Raw genomic sequence first — 21,402 nt, 5'->3', positions numbered from 1 at the left:
CCCCTCACAGAACTGACCTCCAATAAGATGCTTAATGGTGGTAAACTGGACAGTGAGCTGCCAAAAGGCTTTTTACACTCTTAAGGAAGCAATGTGCTCAGCCCCCTATTCCAAAAGCTCCAGATTACTCTAAGCGGTTCATAGTTTAGGCTGATGCCATTGAACATGAGATAGGAGCAGTCCTATCCCAGATCAATGATGATGCTCTTGACTGGCCTATTGCTTTCATTATCCAGAGGTTACACCCTAGGGAGCAGCGTTGGAGTGCCATAGAGGGGAAAGCCTTTGTTGAAGTTTAGCCCCTGAGGAAGCTGCAACCATACCTGTTTAGTACTCACTTCCATGTTCAAATTGACCACAACCATCTCAAGATAGGTGATGTAAATGAAAGGTGAAAAACCCAAACTGTCAAAAATGCATCAAATGCAAAGCAAAACATGGGAGTGACCATGGCAAAACAGGACACTTTCCTACAGTCCATTTGCAGGGTTAAAGCTGAAAAGGTCATAAATCTGTTCAAGACTTCTGTTGCCACCAACACCATCCATCTCATAGCTTGAGACTAGAAAAAATGGGCCACTCTCCTACCAATGCTATTCAACTTGAAAGCATCTCTTTTAAAGAAAGCACAATGTAAATGCACCTCTAATTGGCTGACAGATTGCCAACTTCAATCTATGCGTGAGGGGGGGTAGATCAGCCTGCGTCAATTTTTAAAGTGGGCACACTTTGGATACACCCCTATTTTGCAGAGCCAAGTACCTACCATAGAAAGGAGCATACTGAAGGTTGCCAGTTCCACAAGGAAGCAATACTAAATTCCAGTAAGTGGTAGCACCAGAAGGGCAAAACAATCTGAATGCAAAAAATATTAAATATAGCCCCATTGCCTGGAGGCTGATGCCAAAATATAATTTTGCTTAGGACATTAGAAACCCTCTCAATAGGCAAGATACACAGTGTGGAAAAAGAGGCTTCTTGCATTTTTATCCCAATGTTTTGCCCTCACTTTGACTACTAGGTACTGCTGTAATGGCTCCAAAATGCCATTGGCACTCCTAAGCAGGACTCAAGTCATGTGTGCTGACCTTAAAAATAGTGCATGTTTAATTGGCTTGTCCAAAATTGGCATAGCCTAACTTACTTTCAAGTCCCTAGTATATGGCACTTGGGGTGTCCAGGGCCTGTATGTTAGCGTGTCTCCCAGGGACTGCAGCACTTGTTGTGCCACCCTGAGTGGGAGAACGTAAAACATGCCTCTCAGTCTGCCACTGCAAACTTGAAGGATAAGTTACTTACCTGTAATCCTAGTTCTCTTCCAGGGGTATCCTCATCAAAGTCATACGCACTGAATATTCCCCCCTATGCGCGGGGACCCCGGAAACAATAAAAAATAGATATGAAGACATATATATATACAGCTCTATATATGTAAACCTATATAATTTTTACACACATCAATGCAGCCCCTATAAGGGAGGCTAAACAATGTACCAATACATAACTGCTTTTGCATAACACAATATAGAATATAGACCTTAGGAGGGCAAGCTTTACTTGAACTGTTTTTTAATGAGTATAATCAAAATAGTCTGCAAAAGAGCTGGCATTGTTAGCCTACAGGCTGCATTGAATGCCAATAGTATAGAAAATGAAAGCAATTGTAACAAAAACTGGCACCGTGCCTTTAAGGCAGCCATGACCTCTGGCTTCCCATCATGCCTCAAGGGTGACAGTTAGGTCAGTTGTTCTTTGCGGAGACCCGAGGGTCAGGGCACAAAGATACAGCACAGCAGAAGTCTCATTTGCTTGGGGAGGCGGGTGGGTTGCTTATGACGTTGATGAGGATACCCCTGGAAGAGAACTAGGATTACAGGCAAGTCACTCATCCTTCTCATCTAGGGGATGCTCATCAATAGTCATATGCACTGAATAGAATAGCAAGCCCACCCTCCACCTGTGGGCAAATGAGAAACAATGAGCGCATCCAGAACGCCTCCGCCCGACTCATCCTGGATGTCCCCCGACGCAGCCACATCTCCAGCCACCTGAGGAACCTGCACTGGCTCCCCGTCGACAAGAGGATCACGTTCCGGCTCCTCACCCACGCACACAAGTCTCTCCACGACCTGGGCCCCAAGTACCTCAACGACCGCCTGACCTTCTACACGCCCACCCGCCAGCTACGGTCCACCAGCCTCGCCCTCGCAGCCGTACCACGCATCCGAAGAGCCACCGCCGGAGGAAGATCCTTCTCTTACCTGGCTGCCAAGACTTGGAACTCCCTCCCCATCCACCTTCGGCTGACCCAGGACCATCTCGCCTTCAGGAAACAACTCAAGACCTGGCTGTTCGAGCAGTAGCATACCCCTCCCCCCAAGCGCCTTGAGACCCTCCTGGGTGAGTAGTGCGCTATACAAATGGCATGATTGATTGATTGATTGAATGAGTACACAAAACAATCAAAGCCTTTATCAGCTTAGGAACAGGTTTCTCAAGGAGGCCTGGCCCACTTGAGAGTCCGCTCTGGTATCTGAATCAAGACAATAGTGTCTTGTAAACGTATGTATAAATCTCCAAGTGGCTACTTTGCAGATCTCGAAAATCAGTAAATGGTTAAGGAAAGCCGTTGTAGCTGCTTTTCCTCTGGTGGAATGAGCCCTGGGTCTAGACCAAAGTGGCTTTTGCGCTAACTAGACTGCTTGGAAGCTGGAAAACCTGTTCGGATTCACCCGTAGTTAATGAACAGTTGATCAGATATCCTAATCGTCTTAGACCTGTCCAAATAGAATTTCAAAACCCTTTTCAGGTCTAAAGAGTGATGGGGCCTCTCAGCTGGCGTAGAGGGATTAGGAAAAAAGGTAGGAAGCGAAATGGTTTGGTTGACATGAAAATCCAACACCACCTTCAGAAGGAAGGAGGGGTGGGTTCTCAAAACAACTGAGATGAAAAACTGTGTATGGTTCTTTCAAGGAGAGAGCCTGGATCTCGCTCACTCTGCAAGCTGAAGTAATCGCCACCTAAAAGGCTGCCTTCCAAGTTAGGTGCTGGAGGGTTGCCTTGTGGATGGGTTCAAATGGGGGGGGGGGGGGCTATCAGTTTAGAAAGAACCAGATTTAGCTCCCAGGGTGGAGAAGGAGGCCGAATGGGACGGCTGACTTTCTTTAACCCTTGTAAGAAATCTTTCATTACCTGCATCTGGAAGAAAGAAGGTTGACAAAGGGAGCGCCTGTAGGCCGAGATGGCAGCCAGGTGCACTTTAAATGAACATAATTTTAGACTTGCCTTAGCTAGGTGGAGTAGATAAGGTAGAATCACATCCTCCTGCCCCCTTGGTAGGGTGGTAATTATTTTGCACACACCATATATAAAAACATTTCCATTTACAAGCATAAGAGTGTCTTGTGGAAGGTCTTCTTGATCTTTCAAGATGGTCATGTAGTCCTGAGGGAGTCCTAAATGATCATATTGGAGGACCTCAGGAGCCATGCTGCCAAGTTCAGTGACGAAAGGTTGGGGTGATGAATGGTCCCGTTCATCTTGGGCAGCAGGTTCGGTCTGCACGGCAGTCTCTTGCGTGGACTTTACGACAGGTGCAGCAGGTCCGGGTACCACCACTGCCATGGCCAGTCCGGGAGCAATCAGAATTATCCACTCCTCTGAGTGGAGGAATTTGGTTATCTTTGGGATGAGAGGAAGGGGAGGAAAGGCCTACACAAATCCTCCTGACCAGTTGATTAAACATCTCAACATCCAGGGAATGTAGGGCCCTTTCCGCTTGTGTCTGTGGATTAGGGAAGAAAGTTTTTAGGATGACTGGTTCATTAAATGGGACCTTAGGAATAAAGGTAGGATTTGTTTGAAGTATAACAGAGTCCTTAGTAAACTGGAGGAAAGGATGTCGCTTACTAGTCTAGCTGAAGTAAGAGCTAGTGGAAGTGATGTTTTCCATGAAATGAATTTAAGATCAGCCCCATGAATAGGCTCAAAGGGAGCGTTCATGAGTTGCGCTAATACGATGTTGAGATGCCAAGGCGGAGGAGGGCGCCTAGTTGGAGGAAACATTCTAAACAATCCCTTAAGAAATTGTTTTATTATTCTTGATGACCAAAGAGACTGTGATTCATTTTGCCGGCGAAACTTGGAAATCGCTGCAAGGAGTACCTTAATAGTAGAATGAGAAAGGGCAGATTTTGCCAGTTGGAGGAAAAAAGGCAGCAATTGTTCTGGCGAAGACTGAATAGGGTGGACTTCAGAGGTTGCACACCAATGACAGAATCTCTTCCACTTCAGTTTATAAGTCTTGATAGTGGAGAGAACTCTGGCATTCGCTAGGACCTCCCGACAGACAGCAGGTATAACTAAGTCGGTAAACTCATAGTATTCCGGAGCCAAGCTGTTAATCGCAGAGATGTTGGATTCAGATGGCAGACCTGGCCGCAGTTCATTGTCTGTAAGTTCTGTAATGGGCGTAACAGTCTTGAGTTTGCACTCTGATAGTAGCAGAAGTTCTGTGAACCAGAATTGGAGAGGCCACCTGGGAGCTATGAGAAGTATTCGTCAGGGTTCTTTCCTCATCTTCCGAAGCACCCTTGGGACTAAAGGAATCAGAGGAAAGGCGTAAGCATAAATCTTTTACCAATTTATCTAAAAACGCATTCCCGTATGATCCCTGTTGGGGTAGCCAACTAGCGAAGAATTGGCAAGTGCGGTTCCGACTGGTTGCAAATAGGTCTAAACTCGGTTTGCCCCACAACCGAAAGATGTGATCAACGTTGGTTGGTGAAGTTCCCATTTGTGGTTGGTTGTAATCGACCTGCTCAATGAGTCCGCTAGGATGTTGGCCTCTCCTGGAACATGCACTGCCGTCAGTGTTATCTGATGTTGTATATCCCAATCAGAGAGTTACTGTGCCTGCAGGGATAGCATAGTTGATCTTGTCCCCCCTTGTTTAAGTGATGCATGCTTGTTGTGTTGTCTGTCCGAATACTGAAGCTCCTGATATTATTGAGAGAAAACATTTCAGAGCCAGGACTATTGCCGTCAACTCTAGAAGGTTTATGTGCAATGTTTATTAGTGGTTGTCCCAATTTCCCTTCACTGTGTCATTCTAGATGTGCTCCCCACCCTTCAAGGGATGCATCGGTTGTTATTGTGAAACCTGGTGAGGCCACTATGAATGATAGACCTGCCGCTGTGTTTCGGATGAGTCTCCACCATAGAAGCACTTCTTTCATTTGAGGTGTTATTCTGATAACATCGTCGAAGGACCCTGAGATCTGTAGCCACTCCTCATCCAGCTACGCTGGCAAGGGTCTCATTCGCAGACGACAGTTGAGAACTAGGGGAATACAAGAGGACAACATTCCCAGAAGCGATTTGTACTTGCGGACTTAAAAGACTTTCTTGTGAGCAGTCAAGTTGATAACTTGTAAATCTTTTGTTGTCTTTCTAGTGATACAAAGGCCTTTGCCTGATGAGTGTCCAAGGTTGCCCCTAAGAATGTTTTCACCTTTGAGGGGGTTAACTGAGACTTTGGTAGATTTATTGAGAGATTCAAGGACTGGAAGAGAGAAAGACATCTTTGAGAGCGACTGTTTCTCACTGTGAAAGGTTTCGCCTTTATTAGGCAATCGTCCAGATAAGGGAAGATTTGAACTCCATCCTGAGGTAGATGGGCCGCCACCGGTGCTAGGACCTTGGTGAACACTTGGGGTGCTGAACAAAGGCCAAAAGGTAGAACTTTGAATTGGAAATCCCTGCCAGCCACTCTGACGTGCAAGAATTTCCTGTGTCTGGGGAAGATAGGGATGTGAAAATAATCATCCGGTAGGTCTAGTGTCGCCATGAAATGTTCCTGAGTTATCAATTGAGGCGCTTACTGAAGAGACCACATTTGGAAGGATTGCTTTTTTCTAAATGTGTTGAGGCAACAAAGGTCTAAAATGGGACGCCACTCTCCAGATGTCTTTTTTATGAGTAAAAACCTCGAATAGAACCTTGTTATCCTCTGTAAATTTGGTACCACTTAGTCGCTCCCTTCTTTAACACTATTTTTTATTTAGGACAAAGGTTCTTTTAGCTGAGCAGGAGGAAGACCTCGGGAGGGTAATTTGGAGGAATCTTTAAGAATTCCAAAGTATAACTGGTGGAAACTATGTCCAAAACCCATCTCTCCGTTGTTATTGCAGACCATTTAGAGAAGAAATGGGAAATTCTTCCACCAACCTTGACTGGATTGGTGGGAACAGTGGCTGGCAGTCACTGTTTCTTGGCGTTCCCTGCCTCTGTAGGCAGTCTTTCCTCTGTAATGTTTGTAGGAAGTGGCAGGAGGTGGCTTAAATGATTGTTGGTATTGTACAGATAGGTACCTTCATTGACCTTGGTACGGCTGATATGGTTTATACTGGTTGTATCCTCCTCGAAAGGATGACGAGCCACGACCTCTTGCTCCCCGAAATGGCTGTTTTTAACTGTTGCCTGCCAATACCCTTTGCAGTATCAGTATCCTTTTTTATGGTCTGACGGGCTTCATCTATGTGCTGACCAAATAGAGATTCACAATCATAAGGCATGTCGACCACCTTTGTTTGAACTTCTTGTCTAAAAGAAGTAGCCTTCAGCAAGCCCCAACGCCTCAGGACCGCAGCCCCAGCCAGTTGGCAGGAATCCCGTGGAACAAACATCCACTGCGCAGTCGATGTTCGCAGCCGATATCCTTTCTCCCTCCTGCAGAATCTTTAATGCTTCTGCCTTGGATTCATCCGGCAACATTCCTATAAAAGGCAAAATGTCCGACCCTATTTGCAGGTCGTATCTGCCTAGGATAGAGCGAACATTGGCCGCTCTGACAGTTGTTGCCGCCATGGTGGAAACATTTTTGCAGATGGAATTGAGACATCTTCCATCTCTATCCTGAGGGGCCGATAATGGAGCTGGGGGATTTCTGGCACGAAGTTCAACCCCCTGTGATATCACGGAGCCAGGTTTAGGTTGCCTGATACAGCAGACAGAATTATCTAGAGCCTTGTATTTCTTTTCCAACTTATGCAAGACTGCCGGAATTGAGGCTGGCGTTTTCATGATTTTCAAGCCCTCTTGCCATATGAAGTATACAATTGGGATACATCGTACCTGTCTTTGTTTGTTCCTTGAAATCATATAGGAAACTATCAGCCTGTTTAGTGACCATGGGGAGCTGAAACCTCTTCGACGCTCTCCATAATAGTATGGAAGCCCACTATATCCTCAGGTGGTGAATCTATAGGAGGTGGAGTGAAGGCGATGGTGTCTGGATCTAGTAGTCATCCCATTTGTTGGTAAGGGATATCTCATCCAACTCTCCCTATTTTCTCTCTTCATCTGTAGTATGAACCTCTTGGTCCTGATGTTGCGTTACTGTAGGTACTGAAGAAACTGGAGGGGGGGGGGAGAGGAGGGGAGGAGGGGGGGAGGGAGAGGGGGGGGGATCTGACCAGCAAGGAAGGCTGCGGAATAGGTGTCCGAGGAACTGAAGATGCCGGCTCCAAAGGAAGAAATCTGCGGTAATAATCCTCTACCATATGTTGCAAAATTGGCATTTGGATTGTTTGTTTTGTTTGCTCTTTCCTGACTAGTAACCGCAGGGTAAAATACATAGTCCTCATCTTCATCGTCCTGGCACTTAATGAGAAGTTCGGACGGACAGTGAGCTGCTCCAAACCTGTCATCATCGGATTTCTCTTCATCTGCTCCATAATCGAAAATTTCTTCTGGAGGACAAGGAGACACTTTACTTGGAGAGGTGCGTACAGGCAATATTACCGCCTGAGAAGGCCTTCTCTTAGGTAGTCCTGAATTGTCCTTAGAAGTGGCCAGAAGTGACTATGGAATAAGCATCGACGAGGATGTCAAGCCTACCACAGATGAAGATGTCAAAGATGAAGGTTTCGTCAACAGTTCTTCCGTCGACGAACTTCGTTGACGAGGATCTGAATTCGAAGTCTTCAGCTATGTCGACAAAGCTACTGTTTAAGAGGCTACCTACGACTAAGCTACCACCTAATGTACCATCGTCAAAGCTACTGTCGTCGACGAGGGAGACTTATTTTTGAGAGCCGCCGACAGAGACGATGCTTCCGTTGACGAAGGTCCTTACACGGGCCGCTTCTTTTTCATCGACGATGACGAAGTTGTCAACAATGACGGTCTCATCTTCACAGATACCAACGTCAACTGAGAAGATGCCGACGACAATCATCTTGGTCTGAGGAGAAGAGAAAGTGGATGTCATCGTGGTAACGGAAGTTCTCGTCAACAAAGGAATTGTCGATGTCTTCTTCAACTGAACATCTTTTCTATGAGGTAAAATTGTCTCAGGAAGAGACCCGGATGCCTGCTTCGATTTTTAAGAGGATTTTGAAGGCGTAGAGTGCACAGATTGATCCTTAAGAGGGGCTGGTTCCTTTTTCAAAGATGAAGGCTGATCTTCCTGTTTTGAGGTGTGATGATACTTTTTCAACACCTTAGCAGCCTTAGGAGATACCGGCTCCGCCTTACTAGCTTTTTTCTGTAGTCTTTAAAGAGGAATCACTCTCCTCATCAGATAAAGGATTGCATTTTGTTTTAAGCTTCGGTAGCCACAGAAGAAGGCGTCCTCCTCCATCTCTCAAGGTTTTTTGAGAAAATGTCCTGCAAATTTTACAGTCTCTCACCTGATGTTCAGGATGAAGGCAGTAGATACATTTCTTGAGTGGATTCTCTGAGTGAAGTCTTAATTTCCCACAAGACTCACAATGCCTCAAGAGAGGTCTTTTTGAAGAGGACATGTTGAAAAGCAAGATCTGAAGAAATCAGTAGGCCATGTAGAAATACTGAGCAGAGCTCAGTTAGACTCCCTTCACACGACATGCAGTAGAATATCTGTGAGCCTGGAGCCTCATTAGAGAGGGCTCTAGAGGGTGCAGTCACCTGATTGGCTGGAGTTTGGACCATACCTAATGACTAGGATGAGATATTAAAGTGAATGATTTTTCTCTATCAACTCTAATGATAGAGTAATTACTTACTGCTTTTTATGTACCGTGGGACTCCCACTTCGACGACGGGGAATGATTCAAGCATGTGAATCTATGAAAGATGCCCCAATACTGGAGAAGTTGTAAATCCATTACAACTGAAACTTGATTGAGCATGTGCGCCAGTGCGAAACCCGCCCCCGTAGCCAATCCAGGAGGAGGCTAGAGAAGATTCTAAGCCACTGGTGTCACCCAAGTCAAGGAATCAGCTAGACTTCATAGGGGGTGTAACCGCGTCCGAAATGGGATGGGGCTCACCAATTTTTCAATAGTACTGCCACAACCATGGCCCTCAGAAGGGAAATTGGAGGAAGGGAACCGGAGATGGTCGGCGCCACATCCGACACCTTAACTGAAGCCAGTCGATGCAGAGAAGGCGATGCCTCAACATTGGAAAGAGCGTTGATCAATGTCAATGGCATCACCATCGGAGCCAGCAGGCAAGAGCCCAACACCGACATTGGAGTCGGCAGACCAGAAACAGTACCCAAAGGTGGTAGCCTTGACAGGCTGTACAATTCGGTATTGCTAAGGTGTTAGATACAGGAGGCCAGCCTGATGCAGAGGTAGAACCAGCCGACGGGGACACCGGTATGACCTCATGCACCTCCGTGGGGCTCAACGACACTCCAGAAGAAGGGGATGACCCAAAAATAGAATGAAGAGATTTAGAATTTGGTCTCTTCTGGGTCAAAGACGCCCCGGCCCCAGGATAGGTGGGGAGACACGGGGCGGACTCATGCCCAGACACTCCAAGACAGGCCTCCAGACATCGAAGGAGAGTGACGCCTGTGGGAACAGCTCCTAGAGCGGAGGTGTGGTCAGTCCGTGGAGCACGTAGGAGATCGAGGACGGCGAGAAGACTTTGATGCCTGAGACGTCTTCGCCGAATGAAGCTTCGTGCGATTTTCTTCGCGCCTTCGGTTGGAGCTGGCGACAAGAGTCGCATTCATCGGTATCATGGTGCTCACCCACACACACCACATGCAAACCGAGTGAGGATCCGCGGTGAACATTTGTCATCCACAGGACTCACAAGGCTTGAACCCCAAAGACATTGAAAGGGTAGAAAAAGGGCACACTGCTCCGTCGACAAAAAAAATGTCAAGCAGGCCAAAAAAAGTATGGATAATCAAGCCAGAAAAGGGAATTGAGGCTACCTTGCCCGCACTAGTAATGAAGTCCTAATAGTTTCATAAGAAAGAAGGTGCTGATGGTCTGGGACACAATCCCCTGGATCCCAATAGTAGAGGGACAAAACCTTGTCTCTAATAAACTGCACAAAAAATGACCCCGCACCCTTCAAATTTAATTACAGTATTTATACATCAACATCAAGTATTGAGATTCAGTGCTTTTCAGTCGTTTATGCTCAAATAGATATACATACAACAAGTGGTCTTTTTCTCGGTTTCCCTTCATAGGCTTTTTACATTGAGAAAAAAAGTTCTTATTTTGGAACATTCCATATTATGGAATTATGATTGTTCTCGTTCCATGATGTAAGTAATAGAAACAAAGGAACTGCAGATACAGATTTGGAAATGTGTGTTATTGATAACAATTGGCTATGTACTTTTAATTTAATAAATGTAGGATCTACACGCTATATAAAAAGTTTGGATACGACATAGCGAGGAGTAGTAGATCTTTTTTAACTATGTTCTCTAGTCCTATCTATCATTAATTTTAGAAAAATTCTTGACTACATGGAATAATATGCAATTCATAACATGCGTCGATAACATAAGGTCAATAATGGAGATAGGATTATATTTTGGCAATTTTTTTTAACAAATTATGAAATATATGGAGTATGAATGATATAGTTTTGATTGTCAAGAATATACTGTTATACTTTCAGATCATCAGACCTCACATGTGTGAAGAATATATGCCGTAAAAAAGGAGAAATTAAGCAAGGTATTTGTTCAGTATATAAACTTTGACAATCCTAATAGTTAACAAAACAAACTCTTTATAATGGGATCAATATATGCAATAAGTATGAAATGAATATGTTAGTTAACTGATATTAACTCTGTAATAAGTACGTGGGTTTTTTGTGATACTGTGTTCTTAGGTTTTGTTCTCCCTCGAATAGGCACATCCGCGACTCTAATATGATATATTTCTAGCTTATCTGGTTCTCTTTCTGTATGTTTATGATTGATCCACAGTAGGAATGTGTGTAATATATTGTATATATTTCTATGTGTGTAAATATTTTATCTTGTATATTTCCTTTTTTTATGTATAGCCCTGAAGAAGTCCGATCACGGACGAAACGCGTTGGCTATGGCTATTGATTCTGTCACTATTTACGAATAAATAACTTTTTTCTTGAAGAAACTGATTCTGAAATTCTTGGGAGAACATTCGGATGCTTACCAGAACACATGGTCAATACTTGATGTTGATGTATAAATACTGTAATGAAATTTGAAGGGTGCGGGGTCATTTTTTGTGCAAAAAAAGTATGGAGGAAACAGAGGCACAACAGCTGAAGAAGCTAGCTGGGGCAAGTTGGTAGCTCGTGAAGCACCCGGGACCAGAACCTGATGCAAAAGTTGGACCCAAGTTTTCTGAGCCTGGGAATGTCATCAGAGTGCACCTGGGACCTCCAGAGGACGAGCTACTATCTCAGGAACGATTGGCAAATGATCGCGGTACCAGGCGAACGGTAGTCCAGTGGCGACTGGACTCCTGCCAGCACCGAGAGGACTTCGAGGAACATCGACCCTGTAACCAGATACACCCTCTTTGTGGACTGATGAGTAGACGTAGCAAGACCCCTGTAAATCAAATCCCAACCACAGCATCCTTTGAGCATGTTTAGGATCCTTCATCCCTTGCATCAGAACAACTTCAATACGAAAGCACTGCAAAGAATAAAAGTGCTTGGAACTGACTGAAGACATTTCCACCTGCTTCTGAGGACCTTGCTGGTCCCCTTGACTTTCTCCCTATTTGGGTTCCTCACCTAAAGTGAAGTTAAGGGACTGTACTACAACTAGCACAAACTTTTTAGTGTACATGTTTCTATGCGTCAAATTCGTTGAATTTGCCAATGCGTGTTTGTAGTAGAGTGAAATGCTTTGATTTTCTGTATCTTGTAAATTCTATATTTCCGGAAACCTCTGGAGGATCTTTTTCATTGTGGTGTCTAAAAATACATAAAAATACAGTCTACTTTTTAAAACTGGAGTTGGATTTCTTCAATTGTTTTGAAGTGGTTAAAATGCTTTACACTCATTCCTTTGTGTAAACCTTGCTACTCAAAGCCACAGCTACCCATGGTGGAGCTTAAGGTTTGACAAAAAGGGGTTGGTAAGTGTTTTACACGGTAAGGTCACACACCACCATCATTTAATACACTCTTTTTCCTTACACAAAGGAAGAGATGATTCTTTTAGCAGGAGCTCAAATTTGAAGCCATCTGTTGTGCTGGTTATCAATAGGTGCATATTCCATTGCCCTTTCAACATATTCAAAGATAACAAGAAGATTTTTTTGATTAGATATCAGCTTTGCATGCGAGATAAAAGTTGAGCACAGTGTTTGGGTTTCTCATTATCTCAAATGCTGCACATTTAAGTTTTAAGGAAACAATCCTAGAAGCAATAGGAGATTTTGTATGGATCTTGTATCAAATACAATTAATGACTACTCACCTGTCTAAAGTAAGCTGTGGTGAAGTTGCCCCCTTCTATGGCCATATCTCCCAGCATACGTTTTTGATTGGCCTTCTTAAGGATGTTCTCTTCCACAGTCCTCTCACTGATGAGTCTGGAGACAATCATAGTTCAGAAACATTAAGTGAGCAGAAATTATGAGCCATGTTTAACTCATTATATAGCTGTAGAAGCCGGACAAATTACGTGACCAAGATACAGCATTTTAATATGTGAATATTGAATGTGCCTTTGTGTTTGAGAGAAGGGAGAAAGGAGGGGAGGGATTCTAAATTAGGGAGATGTAAATGTGAAGTTAGTTTGTAAATATTTCAGGTGAAATGTAGGAAGGATATATGTTGGTAAAATGTAAATGGGAGGAGTTGCCTACGCCTTTAGAAGGTCTGAATGTGATAGGTAGCTTTATGTAAGAAAGTGGGAATGAGTCTATGAATAATGGTTAGCATTGCCATAAGATATTTGTCATGTTTCTGGTACGCTGATACAGTGCCTACACAGTAACAGTTAAACTTTTGAGACAAAATATGAATATCGCTTCAAAAAGTGAAGAGGGTCAAGGTGACCAAGTGAAGCTACACTCCCCACTAACAAAAATGGGACTCATTTGAACAAGGAAATTGCAGAATTGATTTTGTGCGGGTGGTGCAGGAGGCTGGCTCAGTATATATACATTGTACATCTATGGTGAGGCACTGTGCACTGAGTCTAGGCAACCCTCATTGATAGTGTTTAGGTCCCTGAAAACCAAAGCTCTCAGGGGGCAGCTGTTGAGAGCAGCTAAGGCTTATCCAGGAGGGATGTAAAGCAGCTGCATGTACTACTATAGTCGGTCAGTAAGCTTTCCACACAATAAAGAATCACACCAGGTGAGTAGAAAAACCCTTTATATTTATAACTACGCACTAGACACTAACTTGGTACATCTCCTACCTCGGGATATCAATGACCTACAGAGAATACTTAGAAACCGGTAAGTAGCATAGAAAAACACATAGGGCCCCACCTGTGGGCAAAACCATATACTAAAATAGTGGAATGCGGAATGGTTACCAAACCGGGACTAGTACCCAAGGTTGAGGTACCCCAGGGAAGCAAGGAACCACCCAAGGTGAGTAGCCAGGGACCCCAACATGCCCGGGTGCAGAGTGGTTACATGGAGTCAGACGTCCATAGGAAAACACAGATAAGTTGTGGTTGGAAAATCAGTTCCAGGACCCTACCTGAAGAAACCACTTAGTTCAAGGAAGTTTGGCGAGTCACCCCACCCGTGGATACCCAGAAGATACGGATACCTGCACCAGGGAGCCCGGGTGCATGGGGGTGAAATGGAGTCAGAAAGGATTAGTTACTTACCTGTAATCCTAGTTCTCTTCCAGGGGTATCCTCATCAAAGTCATAAGCACAAGAATATTCCCACCCATGCGCGGGACCCTGGAAACACAATCATTTATGTCCCCCACATATATGTATCTATATATATGTATCTATAAATATCTAGAAAGGTTGGAAGAATAAAAACATTTCCTTGCCTGAAGCAGTTCTAGAAAGGTTGGAAGAATAAAAACATTTCCTTGCCTGAAGCCATGGGGTCTGCCTCTTCATTTCACCTGTGTGGAGGTTTTGAAGATTGCTGTGTCGATATATATATATATATATATATATTCACTGAAAAAAACATAGGTTTCAGCCAACTTATAGTTAGGAATTAGTATTTAAAAAACCTTAGAAATTCACTGAAAAAACCATAGGTTTCACACATGTTATAGTTAGCTGGACATTTCAATCATACAAAACCTTTGAAATTCCCCCGTTATAGTTAGTTCAGCTAACTATAACTCGCGCGCCCGCAATGCACTGCTGATGACGTCACATATTACATCACTCATGACATGGTCAGTGACATCACTCATGACATCACTGATGACTTCTCAAATGATATCACTGATGACATCATCCAGTGAATATGTGTTTTTCTGAAAATTAAATATGTTTTATATATGTATATCTCAAGGTCGATGGAAGAATACATGGGTATATAAGTATCTAAACTGATGTTTTTTTGCGTAAAGTTGATTGTATAACTGACTGATTAATTGTATCTTAGTGAATACATGGGTTAGTGAGTAATGTTTAAATATGTAAATATCTGTATCAGTCTCTCACTTTGTGTATAAGTGGCTGCATGGGTTGGTGAGTAGCTACATGAGTGTGTATATAGGTCCTTAGTTGGTTTTTTGAGCATCACTATGAGTGCCTGAATGTCTGTATGGTTCGGTGGGGGATATTACTTAGCACAGAGATGCATGAATGAGTGACTCACTGTTTGTATGTGTTTTGAAGACAGCATGTGTGCAGGACTGTATAGGTGTATGAGTGTGTGTGTATGGGTGTGTGTATGGGTGTGTTAGTGAGTGAATGACTGTCTCAATAGTGTATTTATGAGTAAGTACATATGCTTTAAACTAGTATATGTGAGTATTGATGTATGTAAGTGAGTATATGTGAGAGTGAGAGATTGGAAGAGTTCCTGTATAAATACGTATGTGTTTCTATAAGTAATTATTTAAGAGAGTAAGTATTATGTTTCTGTAAAATTAAGTGTAGTGGTTTGTGTATAGCTGTATATGCAAGTAAATGGATGTTTGATAGTTTATTTGCATGTGTGAGTATGTATGTGAGTAACTATGGATGAGTGTCGGTGTGTAACAGCATAAATAGGTGTATGAGTACATATGAAGAGTGATTACATGTATAAGTGACTATATAGAACTGTTGGTGAATGAGTGGATGTGTATGTAGATGGTAGAATTACTGTATAGGTTGTTGTAAGTGGTATTGGTATCTCTATTTTAAAAAAAAAATGTAGTTTCTATTTTTTAATGTGTGTATCAACGGTTATATTACGCTGAGAGCAGGTCTGCCACTCTGTCACAAGGATGATGGCATCAGTGATATCAATTGAGATGTCATCAGTGATATCATTTGAGATGTCATCAGTGATGTAATATGGGACTTCATCAGCAGTGCATTGTGAGCGTGCGAGTTATAGTTAGCTGAACTAACTATAACGAGGGAATTTCAAAGGTTTTGTATGAGTGAAATGTCCAGCTAACTATAACATGTGTGAAACCTATGGTTTTTTCTGTGAATTTCTAAGGTTTTTTAAATACTAATTCCTAACTAGAACGTGGCTGAAACCTATGTTATTTTTAGTTAAATTGCAAGGTTTTTTAAATGCTAATTTCTAACTATAACGTGTGAGAAACCTATGGTTTTTTCAGTGAATTACAGTGTGCCAAAACCCACCTTAGTGTCCAAACCCCCTAACAGACTAGCAATCAGTGACTCATTGGTTCTTCGTCCTATAGCAAAAACACCAATAACTAGTCAACTCAGAACATGCAACTTAGATTACCTCAAGTAAGGTGGATAACAAGAGCACTCTTTCGTTATAGTCTTACACCAGTCCAAGACAAGCAGTAAATAAAAACATGTGCAAGTTTGAAATGTTTATTTCTAACGCCGAAATCTCATGCACAGTACCTTAGATAATACAAGCAAACATTATCAAAAACAAGGTTGTCAGCATTGTTACTATTCCATAAAATACAAAAGGAGAAAGCATCTTATAATGCTAAAGGGAAAGAGATTTAAAATATACCTAGATTTCACACTCCCTACCTAGCAGGTTAGTTTATAACTACAGAAGGTAACATAGGATTACATGGGCGAACCCATACCTCTGGTACTCAGCATTGAGTTCGGCAACAAACTGTCAGGATACAAATGTTCTCCAACTGTGTGTAATCATGCCTGGACAGTGCATTATTATACGCGCCAGTATAAGTGGTGGCCACAGCTGCATATGTGCTATGGCTCGAATGTGTGAGGATCATTCCGAATAACAGCCACAGTCTCCAAGATACCCTTGATGTTCCATGCTCTCACTATACACACTAAACTAGCGAGGCACTCAGCCTTCTCTAAACGTTATCGCAAGTGCGTGTCGTGTGCAAAGCAGAGCAGGAAAGCAAAAAAGGCATTCAAACTTCTAATAAACCCATGCTAACTTAACACGGTGTGAGTGCAAGCCTCAGCCCCACGACACCCTTCCTTGATCGAAGCACGTGATATAAATGTGGACTAATTACGAACGCAGAGTCCAAGCCTGAAAAGCACAGTCAAGTTCATATTTGCAAAAAAAATGATTTGTCGTTTCATAGAAAGCAGTAACTAAATAATAAAGAATAGGAAGAAAAATCAAAGCGTCTTACTCCAACAGCGTATAAGCACAGTATGTAGCAACAGTCTCCAAGAGGAAGTCACTGTTCTCATCTGAAAACATCTCAGCCATCCAATTCAATAGTGGGAATGAACATACATGTTCCTCAACGATCGGAGCCACTATCACCATCGGAGGAAAACTCGGGTCATCTTAAATGTAACTGCGTGCCAAGAAGTCATGCGCGCTGCAAACACATTCCAACGTCCCATTATTCCATGTATCGCTGCTAAGGCCATAATCCCGCCGCCAGAACAGAGCAAGTCATGAACCACTAAGGGGCTCATCAGCTGGTCATAATCCGCGTTGGGAGACACCGTACTGCAGAGACACAAATCCAGGGCCCAGTCGAAATTGCAGCTCAGGCAATGGAAGACAGGTTGAACGCATGTGAAAAAGGAAAATCGAAACGATAATCCATGAGCTGCACTCAATGTAGCCAGAGGCAGCGCTCCGTAATAAGTAAGCATTCGGTTGCGCACCAGCAACAACCGAGAAATATTGTCGTGTGCTGCAGGATGTGCATCCATATTTAAGTAAACAAATTAATAGAAGCACAACGGCAACTAATGCGAGTATTAAGGGGAATCCACCAACGATGCTGGAAAAAATCAAATGGAAAAATGCAGACAAGTCACCAAATATAGTTTGAAAAGAAGTCACAATGCCACTGCTTATAACTTTAAAAAAGTAAAGTAACTCCGTAGTCAAGGACGCATTAAAGATAGTCTAAATGAACTCCCCACAATACAAGGGCACGTCAGTATTTAATAATGCATGCACTTCAGTGCGGGTATTTGCCACGTGAAGGACAAATGTTTCTCTACCAGATGTAAGAGCGACCTCTTTTTGAGACAATAGCGCTCTTATACGGCTCCTTTGGTTGACTCTGCTTTCAAGGTCGGAATCGACGGCCAGATAGAAACATCCAGCTTCCCATGCAGAAGAGTAAACACAACTTGCTTATAGCAAACCACACGCTCAGTTACCGTAATCATGTAACCGATGCCTGCTAACATTGCACAACTATCTGCATTATTTCAAATTAAATAACTCACGTTTCCAGTAAACTGAACGTTGGTATGATAGCAGGTGTCGGAGTGCCTTTCAAAACTCAGGCCAAATTAGGCGCATCTTGTTTACAAGAGCCATGCAATAGTATATGTCTACAAATTAAGGAGTGATCTGGTGCTATTGTGCAATCCTCGCCATTCAGATAGACTTCTTTTCCCTCCCTCATGCACCTATATGTAAATGATAATAACCAACCTTCATGGAGATAAGCGCTGCCTAAAGATCCATATCTGCCTATAGCATTTTATTTCATGTAAACCTCAAACTTAAACAGGGGCGGGACTTGCATGGTGTTAAGAGCTCCCATTGTAATGCTGTGTGCTAATCCTTACGCTTCCCGTGAATAAGAGCACAGGAGTGCTTGAAACGCATTGGGCTTGAAATTAAATGGAAAGGGGGAGACTGTCCTTTTGCAAAAGCTGTTTTCCGCAATTAAAAGGTGTTTAATTTTCCACCGTGTGGCGCCTCTTTATGTGAGTCTTAACTTGCTACGTTGGATATATATATGTAGTGATGGGATGGTGGGAGAAACTGGTGGCTTGGAGAGAAGGAAACAACCAATTCACAGCCAGAGTAATCCTCTGGCTGCGATTTATTGATGACCTATTTCTGATATGGAATGGACCCAACGATGAATTTCTGACATATATGGACATCCTGAATAAAAATGAAATAGGATTGAAGTTCACTCACAATATAAGTACAAATGAAGTGGTATTTGTGGATACCAAGGTCTATGTCCAGAACGGTCAACTTGAAACTACTGTCCACAGGAAAATAACAGCTACGAATAGCATATTGCATGGACGAAGTTTTCATCCTGAAGTTTTAAAAAAGAATATACCGTACGGTGAATTCATCGGGATGAAGAGGAACTGTTCTAATCAAATTGAAATGAACAAGAAATTCAAAGAAACTGCAAACAGATTCAGCAACAGGGGATACAAAAAATGTGACATAGATCGAGGTGAACAAAGAGCAAGAAAAAAGAATCGAATTGAAACATTGATACCGCAGCAAGAAATAAAAACTGAAAATAACATGAAGGAACCAATCAGAATGATACTGACCTACTCAAAAGAAAGTCATAAAATACGGAAAACACTACAAAAATATTGGCATGTCCTGCAAAAAGATCCGGACATAGGAAAAGAACTTGGCCAGTTTACTAAAATGACATTCAGAAAAGCACCGTCCTTACAGGACAAACTGGTCAACAGCCACTTTGAAGAGAAGAAAAAGACTAAGAACTGGCTAGATGGAAAACGACAGGGTTTTACAAAATGCATGCAATGCAAGGCCTGTCAAGTTGGACGCAATCTATCCAAAATAAAGGATCCGAAAGGAAAACTCTTCATGGTGGAAAGCACCATCACGTGTAAAACAACATGTGGTGTACTTATTGCAATGCTTTTGTGGTAAGAGGTACATCGGAAGCACCATCTGTCCTTTACACAAAAGGATATTGGAACATATCCGAGCTATTGAGAATTGTGACTTAAGTTATGCTATGGCTAAGCACATGTTAACCCATGCAAAAGAGAAAAAGACATGGAAGGATATGACATACTGTGGACTAGCAACAGTGCCAATAAAAGAGAGAAGTGGAAATAGACTGATGACCTTACGGAGATTAGAGTCAAGACTGATCATTCGATTCAACACAAAAATCCCTGGAGGATTAAAATGGCGATAAAGAACTTTATGTGCACCTTTGATTGATCCGAACACCCAAATAGACAATCTGGTTGGGAACAAGATATATGGAGGTCGAACATGTAGAAAGTATAAATGTCTTAAAATGAGGGCACTTAGTCCCTATATAAGATTATATTGCGCCATACTAAAAATGTAAAGTATACTAACCCCAAGAAAGCACATACAATCACACTAAAATTTGATGTGCCAATAGAACGGAATGTATCTCACTTAGAGATAACATAGTCGTGGGTCGAATAATCGCAATCTATACACGTAAAGAATTATATACTTGTACATTGACCAACACCAGCACTGTGCATGCAACCATGTTTTTGCCGTAGACATGATATAAATGATAAAATTGGGAATGTAACTACCAGTACCATAATGCATCATAACAATGCTAGCATGATATTCTGGTAAAGATGAAATGTCTAAATCAATAACGTAACGACCAGTACCATAATGCATCATAACCATGCAAGCATGATTTCCTGGTATAAATGTGGAAACCAAGAAGGGACAAATGTTTGTAACCGTGAGCAAGATCGAAAGATTGAAACGCGTTGGTTAACAATAAACCTGCTGTAGAAAAACATCCTGGTGGAGTGCGAGTATAATTTAGTTGGTGGCAAATTAATTACAGGGAACGCCCGTCCCTGAGACTCGCACCGGCTGTGAGAAGTGTGCCCTCGGTAACGGGATTACTTATATATAATAAAATAGCAAATGCAGCCTTATACACACTAGAGCTGAATAATTCTGTAAGGGCTTCCCATTATATCATAAAGAATACATTAGAAACAGGAAAAAACAACAGCAGAACATGTTTAAAACTGTAATAATGCTTAGCACTTAGCACAAACTCTCAGAAAGGACTGAAAGCATTGACAGCTCCCAGGCAGCATTGCAGAAACAAAAAATGGCTGAAAAGCAAACTCATAACAACATAGCAATAAACTGGCACCGTGCCTTTAAGGCAGTCATGCCCCCTGTGAGAAGTTGGCCTGATGTATGATGCTCACTAGTTCTAGTGATCACCTTGTATCAGTCCAAACAACCCTTATGGTGATTGGTTGTAAGTCAACCTAATAGACCAGCTATCCTAATGGTAGCATGGACAAAGCAGTCTTAGGCTAAACTCTTTTGGCATGTGAAGCCAGCTGTTTTACCACAATATAACCCCTTGAATACCAAGTGAAAGGACACCACACAGGTTGCTATGAAAATAAACAGTATTTTTATTAATAACAACACCTCTGAACTCTTTATGAGGTCAGAGGGCTAAGCACATGACAATCTCTTACGAAAAATACTGCAGGTTGCACAAAATTACAATGGTGCCCTAGGGGCACGACAAACCATATACTAAGTAAGTGGAATGTGAAAGTCGATAAAGGAAATGGAGCTATCCAGAGGCTGTAGGATCGATGGGACCACGCTATACTAACTTCAGGTAAGTAATAGGAGGCCCACGGAACGCGTGTGCAGAGTGTGAACTCACACGCGAGATGCGTAACAACGTCTATGGACAGTACAGTTCAAGTTAAAGGTGAGTACGGAAAATCCTGACTAGGTAGGACTAAAACGACTG

General features: G+C 42.6%; 1 protein-coding gene across 4 annotated transcripts in view; it reads right to left on the bottom strand.

The window, feature by feature from the left end:
* The window catches only part of SRCAP (Snf2 related CREBBP activator protein), a 1,816,344-nt gene that overhangs the window by 253,525 nt on the left and 1,541,417 nt on the right, over positions 1-21,402 (bottom strand). For all 4 annotated transcript variants that reach the window (XM_078652845.1, XM_078652844.1, XM_078652847.1 and 1 more), the window contains one exon: positions 12,731-12,845. In XM_078652845.1, the coding sequence (XP_078508971.1) occupies positions 12,731-12,845 (115 nt within the window). The remainder of the gene's footprint in view (positions 1-12,730; positions 12,846-21,402) is intronic.

This window comes from Lissotriton helveticus, chromosome 7 (assembly GCF_964261635.1).
Source record: "Lissotriton helveticus chromosome 7, aLisHel1.1, whole genome shotgun sequence".
In the NCBI taxonomy this organism is placed as follows: Eukaryota; Metazoa; Chordata; class Amphibia; order Caudata; family Salamandridae; genus Lissotriton; species Lissotriton helveticus.
Note: the sequence above shows the minus strand (reverse complement) of the source record. Positions and strands in the feature narration are given on the sequence as shown.